Source organism: Doryrhamphus excisus, chromosome 19, assembly GCF_030265055.1.
Source record: "Doryrhamphus excisus isolate RoL2022-K1 chromosome 19, RoL_Dexc_1.0, whole genome shotgun sequence".
NCBI lineage: Eukaryota > Metazoa > Chordata > Actinopteri > Syngnathiformes > Syngnathidae > Doryrhamphus > Doryrhamphus excisus.
The window spans coordinates 13,908,380-13,928,677 of record NC_080484.1 but is presented as its reverse complement, the minus strand read 5'-3'; the positions used below and the strand labels follow the sequence as shown (position 1 = coordinate 13,928,677).

The window sequence follows — 20,298 nt, the reverse complement described above, 5'->3', positions numbered from 1 at the left end:
ATGCAGCCTAATTGGGCAGAAGAATGGCTGTCAGATAAAGACAGATGGTTGTCTTTCACCCATTGCTTTTTCAAGCAAGTCTGAGTTGCATCATTTCATTTCATCATTGGTTGGCTGGAATGACTGAGAACACAAGAGTGCACGCGCAGGAGGTTTTATTTCAGCAGTGCAAATAATAAATAAAGTGCCTCAAGTGCCAACATTTAGTAGAAGTTAGCCCACTGAGACCATTTTAACACTGAAATATGACATGTACTGGAAGATATGTAGCCTATGTGAGAGAGAGAGAGGGTGTTCCATACTTGATCTACTTTTCAGTGGAGAAGGCTCTCTTCATGAGCGGAGGCGGGGTCTTGCCGGCCTCGTAAAGGGACTCAGGCGGAGGAGAGCTAAGACAGCACCAATCGGGGATGCGTCCCGTCTGGTTGTAGTAGTCCCGAGACACCGACCTGCTGCCCAGGATGTCCTGCAGCGCACCAAAGATGGCGCCTGGAGAGCAGAGTACAGAAAATCACTTCAGAGGTCAGTCTGGGGGATAAAACTAGACTAAAAGAGCAAAGCGCCCAACCTCCCAGCCAAGCAGTACAATTGGGCTTGGCGGGCGGCAAGTGGATGCGGAAGCTCTTGCTGGCCAGGACGTCACGGTACTTGGGCCTCTCCACTAGGAGGCGTATCTCGGCCAGCAGCCGGTGAAGGAAGCCCGGCAACATGGCCGTCCCGCCAATGACCACCAAGTTCTCAGACAGCACTTTGCGTGCATCAATGGGACACTAGAAAGAAAATTCATGGTAATTCACATGATGTATAATAATGCATGCATATATGCAGTATAGATCTATATATATATATATTGTATAAAAGTACAAATAAAATCTCAAACAGAAGATTATACCACTTACAAGGCGGTCTGATGTCACTGGATTTTTCTTTCTTCTGGTTTTATTAAATATGTTGATTAATATACACTATGTTGCATTCATGTTTGATGAATAAAACCACAATACAGCTCACAGCCACAAGGGGGCACTGATAGAATCTCTTTACCAGGCATTAATTCCCTTCACAGCAGTCCAGTTAATTAGCCTACCCGACATATGATGAAAAAGCACAAGTGTTGCCACGGAAACAGCAATATGGATCAAACAGCTTCCTCAAAGGAACCACACACTGCTGCAAAGCATTGTTGAGGCTGAGCCAGCCAACTAATCAGCTGCGGGCATGCAAACGAGGTCAGACAGACACAAGCGGGTCACAACATACCTTCACCAGAGTGTCGAGTATCAGCGAGGCCACGCTCTTCTCCTCGTTGTCCTGCTCGAACAGAATCTCCATCAGTGAGTCCCTGCCCCATAAAACAGGGGGAGTCATAATTAGTATCTCTTCAAGACATATGAGATGCTTTGTAGTCATTTGGCGTTTTTATTCCAGCACTGGAGACATCATGAATGCCACTACACGGCAGCAACCAGCAAAGGGTGCTACTATATCAAACTCAACCTGATGGATCCTTTGATGTGCAGGATCTTCTGTCCATCCAGAGGATAATCAACATCAGGAGGCGGGGCTGGACGCTACAAACACAAACATAGGAAGATGGTGCACTAATCATTAGAGATGCACCATATCTTGGTTTTCAGACCAATACCAATACTGATAACTTCTTATATCTAGTTTTTAAATTTAGATATAAGTGTAGTTTGCACACACCTGCAGGTAAGGATTAGAACCACCTAGGATTTGACCAACTGTACCTGTGGATGAGTCCTAATGAAACATCATGACATGACTACTACCAGGAGAAGCAGAGTATAGAGGGGGAGGAGCCACCTGCTGTGGCCCAGCAAGGCGCACTGTATTCATCACAAGCTCCAACCGGCAAACCTTTTGCACGTTTCAAACACCACAGCGCTGGCTTTTTGTTTTTTTTTTGTGTGTTCCGTGTTTTTTTCTAAACCTCATCACACAGCCCTCCTTTTTGTAACCATATGGTACAACTAGCAAGCGCAATGTCTCCCTTGGAAAAGTGAACGTTTACAAATGAGCTTGGTGTGAATGTCACAGGCAGCTAATCTAGCTTGACCTGAGCTATTCATAATAGATTTTAATGGCTATATCGGTATGATATGATAATTCCCTCATATCGGATGTGCACATCTTCCTCACCTCAGCTTTACCATCCAGATTGAACTTGGCCTCCTGAATCTTGAGGCCTCGCTGCAGGTCGCTGACGAAGCACGTTCTCACTGCCCAAAGAGAGAGAAGTGTTGGTCTAGAGGCAACGCAAATACCACTTGAATTGTACAAACTCAGACCAGCTCACCCTTAATGTCCTCCACGGTCTCCTCTGGGATTGTTCCTGAGGAATAACACATGAACAATGCTGAGGATAAACTGCAGCAATAGGGTCCGGTTCAGATGAATATTTCATGTGAACAGCTTTGGAACTCACAGCTCAACACGGTAGCAAGTCTATTTGAATTGGAAGCCGAGCTAAAATAGATTGGAAGCGTATGAATAATTGCTGGGTTTCACGTGATGTCACATCCGCTTGTTGTCAGCGCTGCTCCACAGAGGGCTTAGTAGCTAGCCGCCCGGAAATAGAACATAAAATAAAATCTTTCGGAAAAATGGTTATGGAGCTCAAACAGTCCAACAAAATGATGAAGGCCAGATACAAGAATGTATTCATTCACACCGACGGGGTTTAAGATGGCAAACCATGTTCATTCACACAATTGGAACGACATTATTCTCTTTACTCTCCAAAATACTGCACACCTAGCTTATGCTTGCCACCCTGGAACAGCCTCTACACGTGGTTGAAACCCAGCAGTTCACGCGTGTAAACATGCCCAACAAACATGAGAATTATTACCAATGCTGGCTGGTACAGTCAGTCCTGTGGTGGTGTCCGTGTCTACTGTGCACTGCTCCTCAAGAACAGCCTTCAGTTCTCTAGAGGCAACACATTTTTTAGTCAGAAGGCTTCTGTGTTTCACTTCAAATGTACAGGAGGAAAGCGAGTTACTTACTTGTGGATGGCTTTTCCACCCAAAGGCAAGGCCTCCCAGGCAGGCAGGATGGGAGTGCACTCGTAAACCTGCCTCCGGAATTAAGGGGTTAACAGACACATTCCACCACTCTGCTTATTTGCAACATCACTTAAAGGCTCACCGACGTGAGTCATCCACTTTGCTTAAATATCTAAAATTTGTTAGTAATTATGTTCTTCATTGTTCCATTTCTTTTGCTACAGTACATTTTCCAAATAATAAATTGTGTTGCTGCTGGATGTTCATAGTATTCATGCCATACTGTAGGTTCTTTTCCAAAAGAAGGTCAAAGACAACAATGGACGAAGCAAGTGCAGAAAGGGAGGGACAAATGGACGCCCACTTTGAGTCCTGTACTTTTTCAGAGAAACACCTTTACAAGAAGAATTTGGCTTGAAAGTACACCATAAATACATTTAGAAAAAGGATGCTATTGCGCTGGTACACAGGACAAAAACAAGACACAATGAACGACCACTACGTCCAAGTTGTCACATGACAAAGTCATGTCTTCTTTACATACGTCTTCTAAACACTATTCTATGATAGCGACAAGGCCGCAAAACATATACATGTTATATAAACATCTTTTCACAGCCATATGTCTACCGTGGACAACGGAGGCAAAATATACAATAATAAAGGTGAACCTTTCCGCTCGTAACTATAAGGTAAAACAACTATATTTCCTGCTAATTTACCGTTTGCTTTCATAAATGTAACAAGGTAGAACATAATTATATACAATATGTAACATATTTAAGCAAAGTTGATCACTCATGTCAGGGACCGTTAATGGATAATGTGTCCTTTTCTAGCCCTTTGCAAACCAACACTAAAATATATTTTTAAGCATTAACCCACAACATGATGCTGTTAAGATTCTATTCCCATTATTTCTTATGGGGGAATTCTTCTCCCAAGAATGGGACACTAAAGGATACAGGCAGTACCAGTGTCTCCGTGTGGCCGCAGTCCATCACAAGAGCAGAGTTGATGCCCAAAGTCATGATGGCCATCAGGTGACTTGGTGCAAACAGCACAGAGGGCACCTAGGAAACAATCATACAGTCAGATATTACAAAGTGTGGGCTTGTTTTCTTTTAGTATGACGTAGAAGAAGCTTGCGTTACCTCAAACTGTTTGAAGAAAACCTTGGTGAGAGTCTCTCTGAAGTGGGACGGGCAGAGGATGGACTCGATAACGACCACTCTTCTGTCGCGAGGGTTCACCAACAGGTGCCTGGTGATGGAAAACCAGTAGATGAGTATAGGACAACTGAATTCCATCCCCCGTCCCCCCAATGCCATCTACTTACCTGAAGTAGAGTGTGTGGATAAACTCTTTGAGGATGACATAGAGCTCTTCTGTGTTCATGTTGTACTGGACCACTTTGGTGGCCTGCTGCTGGCCCGGCTTCCGGATCTCGCTCGGAATTATGAACCTGGGCCCCGTTTCCCCTGCAAAGCCGCATCTGCAGTGGAAAACAAAAGTAACAGAGATCCAACACAACAATTCTGCCATTTCTGAGAAAACATCTAATTAACAAAGAGGCTGCGTGGTTGTAGTTTGGAGTCATATTTCAAGTTTCATGTTGCTAAACAAGATAACTCAAATATTAGCAATCTTTCCGATGCAGTGTAGTTCAACGCAAAGTTGTGGGACAAAGATGTCTTTATCTGTACTTGTTCGTCATGTGATTTGCTGTCAGAGAGGATGTTTTGCTTGGCTGACTAAATCCAAGATGCTGTTCACTGGACATACTGTAATAACCACACTTTCATACATTAAGTGGCGTAGTTGAGAGAAATGGCTGAAGTTTTAGGATTATAGGAAGGAATCTGATTATATATAACTTCATGACGCACATATATGACAAATGTTGCCAATCATGTACATAAGTGGGTCACTATATTATGTTGCTTCTCAGTGTCGAATCTTAGCTAGCTTGTTCAACAGTCGCAAAACCTGACAGGTTAGCATTGCCTTATATTTCTTTGATTTGATCCGCTAACAAAAATTTACAATATGTGAAACAATTCTGTTTATGGTCCAATTATTTAATGAAGTCACAGGTGCTGAAAAAAACGTAATATTTAAAACGACGACGCCGCCTGCGGCGACAGCTAGCAGGATGCTAATGATTAGCACTCACTTTGTGTACGCTCCTCCCAAATCAATGACGATGGCCGTCTTCTCCGCTCCACTTCCCAGACCATCAAACAATGGCATCGTAAAGTTATTTAAGTCTATTCGGCGAAATAACGGCGCATATGTCAAACCGTCTTTTCACATAATTACTATCCTAAGATGAGGGGCGGGGAGGAAAAAAATCTGCTAACTTCCGGTTGGTGAACGTTGGGGCTTGAGCGGAGCAATGACGTCACGTAAAGGCGCCTGTCCAAAAATGCGTCAAACTATTCCTAAAAAAAGCAAAACTATTAATTTAATTCCCGGCTTTTAAATTACTACATATATTTAAGTAGTTTGTGTCGTGTTAGGGCATGTGTACGATAATATAAGCGTGCATAAATTACGCAACTATGAAGATTAATTAGTATTTAAATCAAATTTACACAAAAATATTGGCTTCAATGCCATTTGCACGACTGTCTTGGATATAAGGCGTCTAGTGGCAGGACTTGAAGCTGCAACACCACCACCACCGAAAATCCTCTTTGCATCCTCACACACGCACACGCACACGCACCCAAATTCCCGTCGCATCCTCCGGCGTCTGCCATCCATCATGACAATCTCCGCAAGGTAAAAGACACGGGTTTATTTTTAGACCGATGCGACTTTCACGGTCATTTATATGCTCAGTGGCGCTTATCAGTATATATGCACAAGAGTATATATTTAATAATTTGAGGCGTGCTTCAGTAGCTCAGCGTTTGCTTGTTTACGAAGCATACGTGGCTGCACAAATTAGCCCTTAACGGGGAAGTGGGCTCGTATGATGTTATTTCGTGGATCTTTGTGCATCACATAACGATGCTTATAGTTATTTTGCAACCATGACACAGCGAATCAGATTATTATTGCTATAATATACTCTGCGGATCAAAGGTAAGGAAAAAGCCGAAAGAAACAAACAAAAATAGGATGCAAAATTAACTGAAAAATAACCTCCTGGTTATTTTGTGACATATCACATGAATGTATTCTTACAAAATTGAGTATGTGCTATTTTTGTAGAGGCAATTCCTTTTGATTTGTACCAAAACATTCAAATGGTGCATGTACTACACTCAGGTAAGCAAAATTGAGAAAAGTACACATGCACTGTCCCTTTAAGGTATAGCCTGACAGAATAATAGAAGTTCCAACACTTCACTTTAAGCCTCTTAGCATTTGTCATGTGTATCCACATCCTGCAGGCACTGAGAGCAGACAGAAGATGCTGATGTTGCACACGCTCAATCACTTCCTCCTGGCCGGGGCATGGCTGTGTGCGTGTGGAAGTCCAGTCCAGCAGCACCCAGGAGCACGTGCCGGTGCACCAGAGACACCCAGGTCAAGAGATGGGAGCTATGGGAGCTATGTGAGCGGCCTGCTTCTGGAGGTGGGCACAGGCTCACATGGACCGGCGTGGAGACACGGGGGGGTTGTGGCGCTGGCGCAAAACAGGGACAGTCTCCATGTGGAATCTAGGCCGCCTGACACGAGGAGGAGGAGGAGGATGAGGATGCAAGAAGCTGCAGGCATGGGAAGCTTAAAAAAGGGCGACCGTGAAGCTGTGCTGATTTCTCCAAGGACAAGTACGCCGAGAGACCAGGAGGACACGCAGGATGGTGACGAAGATGCACAGACAAGGTGGATATCCTCCACTCTGCATCCGAATCCATCATTTGGGATTAACAGTCCTGCCTCCTCCACTCCATCCACACCGTCCCCTCAGACCTTCACGCCTTTACCGCTGTGGGACCATGAAGGTGCGCTCATGGCCACACCACCAGAACCACTCTTACCTGACATTGAAGCCAACTTGATGCCCAAAGAGGACAGCATGGAGAGCCTTTGGACAGAGGCAGCCAGACCTGCTGGAGGTAGGGAATGAAGTACACGCGACGTTACTGCAATTGTGCTCTGACAAAGATAAGCATGCTCATATGAGCTCTTCTAACGTTCTGCTGAGCTCCATAATGTCAGAAAGAGCCGTCAGTCGGGTGCAATGCAAACACAATCACAAAACACGGTCTTCCACTTTGAACCCCACTCAGGTGGAGGTCTAATTAGCTTCTATTTGTGTTTGGGCAGGGTAGCGAGGCGCCTTCAACAAGCCTTGCCCACTCGTCTTGAGTTGCTGGCAAATAAACGTGAAGCTGAGGCAATAGATTGAAATATGAATGAATGGAATTAACTCACTCTGAATTAATCCGTCGCTCTTAAAAATAAACTGGAATTGAAGCTTTTATTTTTTATTCAACTGATTTATTCCATGGCCCTTTTCATTGTGCTACACCATCATTAAATGGAAATGGAAACATAGAAATTGTTCAAAATAGAAATAATTTATTGTGAAATGTCTTTTTTCCCATGACTTCTATAACTAAATATTAGTTACTAGGTGGGCTTTATATGCATTTCATTTTGGCTCCATGCTACATCAAGGATGTATGAAGGAAGCTGACAGGCCTCGGACAAAAGCCAGAAAGGTTTCCCATCAGTCTCTTTGTCATCATGCGCTAGCTACATTGTGGACTCGGAGTTTCACTGCATAGAGAATTGTGCGCCCAAAGATGTCACAGCAGAAAACTCTTATCTCGACCCAGTGCATCAACAAAACATTTCCAGGTTTTTCGTCAAATTTTCTGTCGCCAGAATAGCCCTCAGTTGAGCGCAGACCCCCACCAAGGTGGAAAAACAGCCATCCATATTGTGTAGCGTCATTATTGCTGTAGTACCGCCATCTGGTCGCAAGATGGCAGCAAACAAAAGCGCACACAGCCAGTTATAGTGTGTCGTGGCCTTAAACGTACCTCTCGTTTTTCCACGGACACAGCAGACACAGCCGCACCGCCGTCTCAGGACGACGCCACGGAGGGCACCATGTCGTCCGAGTCCCTCCCTCTCATCTTTGAGCCTCTGGAGGAATCCGTGGCGGATGGCGCCGACACATCCCCGCTTCCCACCGCTGCCATGGCGACGGGAGGAGCGCCCCTGTCCGAGGCGGACTTGGAGCTGCTGGTCACCACGGAGACAGACAAGGGAGTCAGCCTATCAGGTCAGTTTGGCAGTTAAGGGAGTTGGATGGTACCAGGTAGGAAATAACACAGGTCTGCCCTATTTCTCGCTCTACTCTCTTTGAGAGCTCGTCTTGCTCCAGGCCACTCCTGGCTTTCACTCACAGACGGCTGTAGAGATGAGAGAGCAAGTTTGAGTGATTTTATCTGAGAGAAAAACAAGAAACTAAAAGTTGGCTACGATAGGACGCTTTGATGCATGGCTGAGGGGCAAAAAAATCAACTGCTAATTCAAAAGTATCAGAGTGACAACACTGTTTCTTTATGCAGCACCATGGATAATGCAGACATTACTCACTTTCACTGGCAGCAGTAGCTAAACTCCGAGAGCAGGATTATTAATATATTATTCATATGGAAGAATGTTTTCATCCGGAGTACAAAAAGTACACTGTCATACAGCACTAAGCAATACAACCAATGATGCAATTTATAACCGTGATATGTGAATAGTACCTACCTTTAACTATGTGATGCTGTCCTCAAAAGTTTCAGCTGTTAAAATGCTTGTGCTGTTTTTCTGTTATTTTATGTTTGGTTATTTTAGACGTCAATCTACATTCACCAAGCCTCCTAATTATTCAAAAAATAGTTTAATAGTTGGTTGGTGCCACAAAAATGATCATCTGTGCTGCTATACTTGTTGATTTAGTAAATATTTACAGCAATATACTTCTGGGAAATACTGTAAACGATGGATTGTACTGCTATACTTGATGCCAGGTGACGTGATCCTGTCCCAGCACAACGATGGTGTGTCAACTCTAATAGCCAACTCGTTGAACTAGCCTCCATTTATCTTTAGCAAACTAATCAGCAAGTCACTGTGGCGTTTTAGCACCCTCTGTGTGTGGCACCTTTTCAGATGTTTCCATCAATAATGCGCACTTGAAATAATAATTAATTCATTTTCTACCGCTTATCCTCTCGAGAGTTTGAAATAATAATGAATAATAACAATGAAATACAAAAACACAACAATAAAATATATTTGATTATCTCATTGTATTGAAATGTATTCAAATTGTAATGTTTTAACAAGTCAATGAAGTAAAAGAAAATCATTGGTGACACTCAGGCACCGTGCAGACGTCGGACTTTGCTGACAATGAGCAGGTTACCATGACAACACATGCCACTGTGCACAAATCCAAATCAGGATTAGATGAGATGGAGACTGAGGGTAAGTTGCACTCGCTGCATGATTTACAGGAAGTGTTAATGTTGTGTAAAAGTGGCCTTTTCTATACTTACTGCGATGCAAACGCCTTGTTCCACCACAGAGGATCTGGATGATGAGAATTCAGAGGAATCCATGGAGGAGGAGAGTGAAGAAGACCCAATAGACACCACCAAAACGCCCTTGGAGCAGCCCCCATACAGCCTCATCCCTCCGCCGCCCATCTGGGTCCAACGCAACCAGGGCCTGAGTAAGACAGCACCACAGCACACAAGCGTTAGAGATGGTAGGGGTATACAGTACCCAAAGGGTGGAGCGCAATGACGGAAACACACCCTTTCTGTACTGCGGAACGCAAACATTCATATTTTGACTGATTCTTCTCTTTCAGTGCGCAGCTGGGTGGCGCTAATCAGAGAAAAGGTGAGCATGCCCCCTGCTGGCTCAACATGTGCATTACCATGTGCGCCTGCTGTTTAGCTGTGTCTGCTTCTCTGCTCACCTTCATTTGGGCCTCCGCTGTGCAGGCAGGTTATGTGTCTGGCATGTTGGCCCCGGTGGGCATCGGCATCGCGGGGGCCTTGCTCATCGTGGGCGCCCTCTATAGCGTCAGGAGGCTTCAGCGCAAGAGGAGGAACAGCTTCAAACACCAGCGGAGGAAGGTCAGACAAACAGAGGTCAATACTCTACTACTCATATATTGTTCTTGTACTTTGGTTTTGGTGGCATGTAAAAACATCATTGTTGTCAATAAAATGTATCGTCAATCCCGTTACCTCCAGCAACCTTGCGAGGTCGGCACGAGCCGCCAGGATCAGGCCATGCTACTGGCGGACAGCTCCGAGGACGAGTTCTGATCCGGGTCCAAGGATTGAGGCTGCTGCTGAAAAGTCCACATCGTCATGACAACCACATCCATCGCTCTTGAGCTGTTTTTCCTGTGACTCATCACATAAACAGTGTGCAGAGTGAACTAAGAGCGCGCCCCCCCCTCGTGCTCAGTAGCTTTGGAGTCTGGCACTTTGACACACTAAAGAGTGACGTGCGATACCGCTGATTTCGGTTCAGATTCCATACTGATAAAAAAAGTCAGCCTGGTTTCAGCGATACCGATCCTATACTTTGTGCCAATTCACCAAATGTGTCAGTAATTTTTTTCAAACATGTGTATTTAATATCATAGCACAAAGAATACAAGACATTACATTAATGTATGAATTAAATTAATTGAAGTCATTCATTTTTTGAATTTGAAACCCTGAAGTAAACAATATAGCCAAGGTAATATACAAGAGGATAAAAAACCTATAAAAAGTGAAAATGTGAACAAGAATCGGTACTAAAACAACCCCCAATTTGTCACAAATGATAAGTAAACAGTAAAAAAAGCTGTCTTTAGAAATTACGAAAAGAGAAAGTGACGTAGATCTCGCGCATGCGCGTGACAGATTGCGTAGTGATATAGCAAGCGGGTAAAGCGAGGAAGGGCTGATGTCAGTAAATAAAAGATGTAAAAAATATATTTGCTGTAAATGTCTGTCCTACTAGTGTACATAGTTTCGTTTGTGTAATTCTTATAGATATCAGCAAAAAGACTTTATGCAACTAAAGCAGGATAGCTTGGCGAAATCCTTTCAAAAGTGCACACGAGCATGAAAAAAACACAACCACTATTAATAATAAGCCGCGGTTCAAAATCGGACATTTTTCCAGCTACTTCCGGGTGTATCGCGTATACCCGTTAGCCTAGCTCCTTTTCAATTGCAGTACTTTCGGATGTTACCTGAGCATATAGCTCGTTTTTTATTGTTAACTAACAAGATTTAAGAGCACTGCTACTTACTTAGTGAACAGAACTGAGCTAGCTGCGATAACTTCTTCAAAGCAAGGTGTATTGGTCTCATCAGTGGAGTCCCTTCGCCATTATACATACCTAGCCCCATTGTCTATCGCTGTTAATTGGTTTCACACCAGACCGCGTTAAATGAATTTAAACGATAATTCAATGTCAAGAGAATAAATATTTTCTTAGAGCATACGAAACCTAAATACGCGTTTTAACTTTATTAACGTCCTGTATACATTAAATAACTCACTTTTAAGCTCCTGTTATTTCGATTACGTCACATTGCTCGCTAGCTAGCATAGCAATTTATCGAGCTAACTAGTTAGCCTCGCCAATTGACTTATGCTAACTTTTAAGTGTTTCAAACGGAGTGGAGAAGGAGGACAAAGGAGATCAAAACTTACCACTTCCAGATGGAATGAGAGGATGATGAGCCATGGCATGTCGTCTGGGCTCACTAGCCAGTCTCCACGCAGTGTGAAAGGTCTCCTAACATTAGGCACTGATGTCTAGCGACCACAACACTACATTGAACTTATATTTCAATATGTTTTCACTAACAGGCCATCGACAACCATTATTTATGAATGACAATATTCCAACGCTGATGTGGGGATCGCTGTAGTCACCTACAAAACAAGAAATCAGTGATGTAGGCTGCAAAAGCACAACTTGGAAGTCCCAAGTCAGTCGTGTGTGTTCTTGTGGGAAAAGAGCAAAGGATATTTGGTGAAAAAAATGTCCACTTACTATAAATGGATTTATTTGTATTGTCACTGTCAACAGCAGGTGTTTATGCAATAATACTGTTTGATGGGGGTCAATGTGATGTTAGAGTGATTCTATGTCTTATGTGTTGGTAAGAAACTGAAGTCCAAATCCAAAAATATTTCTCTAAATACAGACTCTGGGGGAAAACAACTCAAACAACTCCAGTTTACAGCATTAAAAAAAATCAAATAATTTATTTCTGTGTTGTTTTTTTTTTTGTTTCTCTCCACATTAAATAAAACCTCTCGGACATTTCCAGATTGAACTCAGGGGAGGTGTTGAGGGAGGGGGGGTATGAGGGTAACAAGTCTGACATGCACAAGAAAAATAAAACACAAATATATTCATTTTGCTCTGTGGTGGCGTGGTTGGAGGTGGGGCTACAAAGAGACAGGAAGTCCCGCCCAGTGTGTGTGTGTTTTGGGAATAAAGTGGTCCACGGGAGGAAGATGAAGGGGGATGGCACATCGAGGGACTTCCGGGATGGTGCCCCGTGAGTAAATAGACATCTTGTTTTAGGAAAATGGGGCCGTTTTTACGAAACCACGGCGACAAACTAACATGGTGAAGCCCTTCAAGTCGGATGCGGTTGGGCTGTAACGCCCGTTAAAGATGGCGGCACTGCCTGGTTCACAGCACGGGAACTAAACATAAGAGTACATGACTCTCCTTTAGGAGATGAATCGTTCAAACAGCCCATTTTCTTTTGACGGGCCAATCACCGTGGAAACACCTCACCGCCCTTCCCCGATACATGATTGATCAAGAAAACAGGAGAAAATGAACACATAACATGTGGTAAACATGTGGCAATGTTGGCTCCATCACCCAAGTGAGAATCACATTGTAAGAAAAGTAGCTAAGTGGTGTTTTTCTCGCTTATGGCAGCTAACGGCAGGAATTTAAAAAACAAAACAAAAAAAGAGCAAGGGCAGGCATCCATTTGCATATTTTTTGCTTCAATTACACAATTACAAAGGGAGGAGTTTTCGGGCCAAAATGAAAAGAAAAAATGTAAATTTAGAGAATAAAGTTGTATTTATGTGAAAACGCAATTTTTTTTCGGATGTGATGTCACAAAGTCCAAAGTGTAAGTTGGGAAGTGGTATTTTTACAAAAATATACTAGTATGCTGCAGAGAATAAAGCCATGTCATGAAGTCATATTAAGGAAAAAACTTGTAATCTGATGAGAATAACTGTATATTCTTGAAAAGTGGCAATACAGTCAAAAATTAAATCCTGTTACCCAGTGTTATTCCGCAAATACCCATATTTCTCTAGAAAAGAACAGTAATAATGTTGTTCTAAGGCTAGGAAAAGAAATGCTTGGTGTTTTAAAGAATATTAGGAAAAAAACATTTGCATTGCTGAGAGGAAAGTTGTCATTTTCATTTTATGAGGTTATTTTGTGTATTAAGAAACAAAGTGTAATGTAACAAAGTCATGTATTGTGAGAATAACAGCAAAGGGTGGCAATGTGCTAGAAAATGAATGGTAATAACACTAGCATGTGTTATTTGGCCTGTACCTATGGATTTCCAAAATAAGAATAGTCATGTTCCAAGAATCAGGACGCGGTTTCAATAAGTCATGGCGCTAAGAAAATAAAAAAGTGATGTGTGATATTACAAGTCATGTTATACTGTTCAATAATAATAATAATGTAGTATTACAAGAATAAAGTGAGGACTTTATTCTTGTAATAAGTCCGTTTTATTATTAGTATGGCATGTTTCTTTTCAGTGTGGCCGTAACACTCCTCTCAATGAATTGTGGTTTCTTTGTGCAGGCCTTCCAAGACAAAGTCAACAAAAAAGGGAAAAAAATCTTGAGTAAACCCACACAGCAAAACAGTCAAAGTAGGACACACACAGACACACACACATCCATCCACACTGCAGTAAGTTCCAAACAAGTGCGTGTGACCTTTTTTTTTTTTGTAAAACAAAAGAAAGCAGCACTTCTTACTCCCAAGTGGTGTCGTTTGCTGGGACACAGCGTGGGACACCTTCTTGGCTGCTAAGGTGTGCAAACATATGGGAGGCGGGGCCTAACTGCTGTACTTTGAGGGAGGGCGGAGCGTGACCGCAGTGGCGCCACCGCCTGGCCGAGACCAACTCATCATCAGGAAGCCACACCTTGACTACTGACGATGTGGGCCAAATTCCGCCCGTTTGGCCTTGATGGAGGTCTGCCGTTGACTGAGTGTCATTCTACTTGGCATCGTCTCACGCACACACTTGGGGCGAGGGGGCTGGCAGTGCACTGGGGGGGGACCTTTGCAACTTTCAAGCAGAGATCAAATGTGATGACAGACATTGGAGCTGAAGGAAAGGTGGGAGTGATGAAGGCGTCCACACTGGTTGTCATCTGCACACACGCACACACGCTAGAAAATAAAGGCATGCGCAGCTTTACAGGCTTGAAGTCCTTGAGAAGACACAGCGCTGCCATGTGGACACATTTAGGACACGCAACAGTCGTGCACGCAGTCAGTCGGTAACCCTCCATGGTTTAAAAAAGAAAAAAAAAAAAGAAACACAAAAATAAACTCCACCAATGAGTTTCTGCGTCTTGCTGCTTTTTTTTTCTTTTCAAGTTTGTTCCGAGCGTCCGTCCAGGACGGCGTTGCTCGACGTCCCCGCTTCTCGTCCTCCTTTTCCTCCCGTCTTTGAAGGTAAAAAAAACCCCAAAATGTCCCAGAGAGCGCCTCCTCCCCACTATCTGCTCCTTTACAAGGAGGTGACAGAGGAGGAGGGGTGGGGGTGTCTGTTTGGAAACGTGTTCAAGGTTGAGTGTGTGTGTTTGTGTGTGTGTGTGTGTGTGTGTGAAGAGGTGAACAGTACATCCCGTCTGTTCGTCTGACCCCACTCCCACTCCCCCAGGTCTCCCGGCCTGCCCCCCTTTCAGCGGAGCCACAGTTTGAGCCGCAGCGCATCCACGCCGTTCAGGTAGTATCTGAAGAGCCGCTTGTCCCTCACAAAGCCTAGGTTCTCGTAGAGCTTCAGGGCCGATTTGTTTGTGATCTCAGTCTCCAAAACCACCTGGAAGGAAGGGGAGGGGAGGGAAGTACGGAGGGTGCGTCAAGATGCTGTCGGGTTACTTTAGGGCAGGGGTTTCAAACACGCCAAATGTGGCCCGCAGGACACTAGTTTGAGGCCCCCGCCTTGATATGAACGTTTAATGTTATGGATGCTGTATGGTATCATGTACCCAGAAAAATTATTATGTTTGATTAATGTTCATGTTAAAGGTTAAATAACTGTTAATAGTTATCCTCCCTATCCGTGTGGAAGTGGTAAGTTTTTGGCTATTTAAGTGTAAAGGAAATAACTTGAAGGCTACCGTTTAGGTCGCTAGCTCTCTAGTTTGCGAGTTAGCATGTGTCTCAAGACCCTGCAGTTGCGCAATAAGTTGTAAATAAAAAGAGTATAAATGTGACTATAGTCGTGTTTTGTCATGTCTACAGGGCTCTAATAATGCTTTGTTCATTTTAATCTGAAAAAAATAATTTGTCTACCCACCAACTATATGTGGTTTCTTAAGTTTTTATTGTTTGCTGTTTAATTATTATTATTATTTATTTATTACTAATTGATTGATTTTCTTTATTCTTAATTTGTTTATTTATTTTTCATCTTATTTTGTGTAGAAAAATAAAAAATGATATTTGAGAACAGTGGAAGGTTTTATCGGAGCTTTTCTTGTAGAAAATCGGAAACCAAAGCAAAGTTTATTCATTTTTCTGTTTTAATAAATGCGTTTTTTTTTTTTTTTTTTTGGAAAACCTGATGCGGCCCAGTCTCACCCAGACCCTAGCTCCAGTGGCCCCCAGGTAAATTGAGTTTGAGACCGCTGCTTTAGGGATATTGGCATAAAAATTAAACATCAGATCATATGGGTATGATTCTTTTTGCCGTTTGCGATATAAGTGCATGATTGAGACCTCATTTTGTAATGCGATCCGATTTCTCTATGACGTAATTCATCAATTATCTGATATTTATGGTGCATCCCTACGGAAAACCACAACTAGGAACCCCAAGAAGAATCGTAAACAGCGTCTGATATTGTCTTGTTCTTTTGTGGTGTGGTGGCTCTTACCTCGTCACAGTCGCCCTCCACCATGGCGTAGATGGCCTTCTTCACCAGATTAGTACCTGGAAGCAAAGATGCGTTACTGATGCCCAGCTACGCCAAATGTTCTAACGATAATAAGTGTGCTTACAGACTGATTGTGAGCACCAAAAGGTAAGACAAATGGATCATCTCCTTCACCTGTTTGCTCCACTAGCTTCAAACGCTTGCTTTTCTGTGACGTCTCAAAGGAAAAACCGTTCTCACACACACAATACCACCTCTGACTAGATAAACTTGCCCATTTATATGCAGCTGCTTTGTAAAAAAAAAGATAGCTTTGGAGGAAAAAAGAGGCTTCCCTCCACATCTTAAAAGTAAAGCCTGGATCTCCACCATGTATCTGTAGCTGTAGCTTGACGTGCACCTGTATAACATGTACCCATGAAGGCTGTGATTGGTGGGCTCGTCGGACATTATTTCCTGTGTGGAGTGCATGCACAACCCATCACATTACTCTCTGTAGTTGCTTGTGACAAAGGAAGCTAACAAGCTAAGTAACCAAGGACTGTTGTGGTTGAGTCCGTAGCTATAGTGTATTTGCAAGTATGTATTGATGGAATAGGCCTGGTGTGGGGTAGGGAGGTGGGGTTTGGGGGTGGTTGCGACGCGCACTCACCGATGCTTTTCCTTCTGTGTTTGGAGTCGACGGCCAGCATGGCGATGTAGCCGCGCCGGAACATCTTCTTGTGCAAGTCGAGCTTACATACGATGGCGCCGACGCACTCCTGCTCCACCATGGCCTGGAGAACACAAACGATGACATCACATTGACACGTGTACAATTGGACACGTTACAGTAGATGGTATATTATTGTTGAATAGGCTGCAGTGTCCAATGGATATTTATGTTACACACACGCTGGGAGTATAAGACTTATATTCATCAACAATAGCTTAATTCTGTCTAAAGATGCTAGTCGTATGAATGATTCCTTCTGGAGGATGCACATTTAGAACGTTTTTTTTTTTTTACCTTTTCCACTTATTTGACCATAATAAGGTCATGAATCAAATGCAAAAACCTTACATTTATTGAATCACAACATCACTGGCCAATTTTGAGATATGGTTTAAGACATGGAAGTAGCCTGGCTAACTTTTCCAATGGGATATCAGCCTCTGCACATTGCCACTAAACCCCCCCTGGTTGGTTTGTAAGGATTGGGCTGTCCGCCCGGGATTCACATTCACATTATGTCACTTATGAGATTCCATGTTTACATCATCTAAGCATGCTAATACTACTCTCATAAGGTCCTCCATATTCTAATTCATTGTGTGCTGAGGGTGTGATGCTAACCCAACACCTGGATCCAACGCTCGCATGCTGGCTGCGTACTGCTTTTTTTTAGGGTAGACGTGGATTTCACTGTACTATACATGTGATACATTTCTATTCTTCAATTCTTTTTACAGCCCTGTCACAACCCGACAGCTTCTCACGAGGGCCCCTTTCTGATGACCTTTGACAATGCTGACTCCCGCTGCACAAAATCCCTGACATTGTAACAAAAGCACAAACTGAAGCAATGTTTACTTCCGTCAACACGCGCCAGGGCGTACGGGCATTGTGTTCTACCTAGGGCTGTCAAAGTTAACGCGTTAACAGATGTTTCCTTTATTTTTTGACGCACGACTCGGCCCCCGCCGTAGTTTGATCGAAGCGCGGTAACTCTGTAGCCACAAGCTAGAACAAGAAAAGAGTATTTAGATTGGTAAAGTTAGCTTCAAAGCCCTGGCAGATGGCTCTTGTAGCAAGACCAAAGTTATTTGTGTCTACTGTGTTTGACTTATCAATGATTACATGGCCTGTCAGAGAATGGAGCAGTGCAGGTATTGTTTTTATTGTCATATACAGTGCCACTAACCAGTGGTTTTCACATGAGACGAGACTTTAACATTACTTTTAAGAAGAGTACAATGAAAAAATATACCACAAAATATTCCAATGGACTCATTTCCTTCCTTTCCTACGACGCTATTTTGCTATAGTTTGCTCCTCACAAGGACATATTCTTCTGCATTTCTATGCTAGGCACCACCCAAAGACCGTATGACTGACAAAAAGGCTCACTCCGTTCATACCGTTGTTCTATGAAACAAGGTGCTGAAACCAATGCACAGATAGAATGTTCCTCCTGCCTGTTTGGAGGCGAGGGACAAGGAGAACAGACACACATGCTCATAGCCAAATATTGAGGACATTTATTGTGTGATGAACTCAGTTATTTATAATCATTCCAGGTCTAGCGCTCAGGAGACTTTTTTTTTCTCAACGCAAAATCTTGTCACGTTTTAAGATCTTGTTACGGTTCGGACGGCGTTCACACTTCACGAAGTTAAACTCGACTCGGCTGATAAGCGGCTCGAAACCCACAGAAACCCATCGCTCAGGGTGCGTTCACGCTCTTCAACTTGTGTGTTCAAGGTGTGAACGCTAACCAGACCTAGTCTGGAACCAAATGCGTCCTCAAGTTGTCTAGGTGCTACTGTTTGGTGCTGGACTGGGTTTCCACTTGAGGAAACGAAGAGCAAGTCTTTTACCCAAACTATAGATGACAAGTGTGAAAGCAGATAAGCTCCACCTGGACCACAGCTTCCACACTCACAGTGTGGTCAGACTGGTTCTTCCAGAGGGAAGGTTGTGAGAATGACAAGTGAAGTCAAAATGCGCACCTTGTCACCCAACACAAGCCAAGGACTGATGATGCAATGGAGGATTCACTCACCAGGAAACAGAGCTGCGGCCAGTTGTGGATGAAGTACCTGTACGTGTAAATGGAATAAGGCTCAGACAAGTCCTTGGTGATCAGTCTCATGATCCACGGCATCTGCAGCTCGGACTCGTAGCGCACATAACAAATGTCGTGGCTCTCCTCCGAGCCGCTCAGATCCAGCCGGGCCAGCTCGGCTGTGGGCGGCTGAGGCTCCTCCGTGTCCGGGTCTACGGGCCCGGACGCGTTGCGGTCCGAGTCGTCGCCGTCCCCTCCGCGGCCGGGAAGGCTGCGAACCGCCAGAGTTCTTGTCTTGTCCGGCATCCCGTTCATGCTGCTGCTGCTAGCCAGCGGCGAGAGGCTGCCGTTTTTGGAGAGGGGGCCTTCACGTTGGCAGTGCTCCACGTCGTTTCCGTCGCTGTCACAGTTGTCCACGGTCGGTCTCGGATTGCCAGTCTGGCTCGAAAGGAAAGGGTGGTCGTCGGGGTCCTGGAGGGGACTCGCCAAGCCGTTGAGCTGCTGCTGCTCCCCGGCTTGGAGGTGTAGCGCCGGCTGGCTAGGTCGAGCTAGCATGTTTGTCTGCTTCTTCTTGATCGACTGCTTGACTTCGCAGACAGCCGGCGCCCTCGCCTTACTCGCACCGCCGGACACGACGTCCTCCTCCCCTCCGTCGTCGTACCCCGACTCCGCGCTCCTTGGCCCAGGGAAAGGTGGACTTTCAGCCGGGGATGCGGGCAGTGCGCCACTAGGCCCAGGCGGCACTGTGGCCATCCCGCCGCATCAAGGTGGCGAATCGCGCTTAGGAAACGTTAGACGCAATCTCATCCAAAAGGCGAGGGGATATACGACGGCGACGAAGGTGTCGGTTCGCCGAATGTGGCGTAAATCCTTGGATTATCGGGGCTGAGGTGTTGCAAGTGGCGACGTTAGTAGTGGCTGCTTTCTCCTCGAGCTCTCTCCGCTGCCGCAAAGTGCTGTCGCAGCAAAGGCCATTGCAACACCGCGCAGTGGCGTTTTACGACAATGCCGTAACGCATCCGACTGCTCGCCAGTAAAGATTCTATTCTTGACTCTCTACGAGTCTCAAATGCGTCAGATTATAAAGCCGTGCGTGAAATGCGCAAGAAGCCCTGTTTAAAAAGCACGTTGTAGTCCTTTATATACATACATACATACACACACGTTGCAGTGAATAGTTATGCCATTCATTCATTTTCTACGCTTAAGTTAAGAAAAAAATTAAATCTTGACATTATGCCTTTGAACGTTTACAAAGACAAAATATCGTGACTTGTTTGTACATGCTTGTTTCTATACTGTGTAAACTATACGAGGTCTAAATA

The 20,298-nt window shown here is 44.2% G+C and overlaps 3 protein-coding genes across 6 annotated transcripts; 1 reads left to right on the top strand and 2 right to left on the bottom strand.

Annotated features, from left to right (window-relative positions):
- Nucleotides 1-140: 140 nt before the first annotated feature.
- Nucleotides 141-8,213, bottom strand: actr10 (actin related protein 10). Its single transcript, XM_058057156.1, has 13 exons — nt 8,039-8,213; nt 5,209-7,099; nt 4,372-4,527; nt 4,187-4,295; nt 3,998-4,105; nt 3,033-3,100; nt 2,876-2,955; nt 2,321-2,356; nt 2,164-2,243; nt 1,498-1,571; nt 1,261-1,342; nt 569-770; nt 141-489 (listed from the first exon to the last, which is right to left on the bottom strand). The coding sequence occupies exons 2-13, from the start codon at nt 5,283-5,285 to the stop codon at nt 308-310; spliced, it is 1,254 nt and encodes a 417-aa protein (XP_057913139.1). The 5' UTR covers nt 5,286-7,099; nt 8,039-8,213; the 3' UTR covers nt 141-307.
- On the top strand, nt 5,615-12,295 carry LOC131107279 (uncharacterized). 4 transcript variants are annotated; one of them, XM_058057154.1, is made up of 8 exons: nt 5,615-5,819; nt 6,437-7,105; nt 8,062-8,283; nt 9,381-9,485; nt 9,586-9,732; nt 9,874-9,905; nt 10,010-10,144; nt 10,265-12,295. In XM_058057154.1, the coding sequence occupies exons 2-8, from the start codon at nt 6,457-6,459 to the stop codon at nt 10,337-10,339; spliced, it is 1,365 nt and encodes a 454-aa protein (XP_057913137.1). In that variant the 5' UTR covers nt 5,615-5,819; nt 6,437-6,456; the 3' UTR covers nt 10,340-12,295. The 4 variants fall into 4 exon arrangements, with proteins under 4 accessions (XP_057913137.1, XP_057913134.1, XP_057913135.1 ...); XM_058057151.1 differs by having other exon boundaries at nt 5,618-5,819; nt 10,010-10,159; XM_058057152.1 differs by lacking the exon at nt 5,615-5,819 and adding an exon at nt 5,839-6,125 and having other exon boundaries at nt 10,010-10,159.
- Nucleotides 12,296-12,303: 8 nt separating this feature from the next.
- Nucleotides 12,304-20,011, bottom strand: naa30 (N-alpha-acetyltransferase 30, NatC catalytic subunit). The gene is made up of 4 exons (XM_058057157.1): nt 18,971-20,011; nt 16,858-16,981; nt 16,206-16,261; nt 12,304-15,145 (listed from the first exon to the last, which is right to left on the bottom strand). Exons 1-4 carry the CDS (start codon nt 19,724-19,726, stop codon nt 15,008-15,010), a joined length of 1,074 nt encoding a protein of 357 aa, XP_057913140.1. The 5' UTR covers nt 19,727-20,011; the 3' UTR covers nt 12,304-15,007.
- Nucleotides 20,012-20,298: the final 287 nt, after the last annotated feature.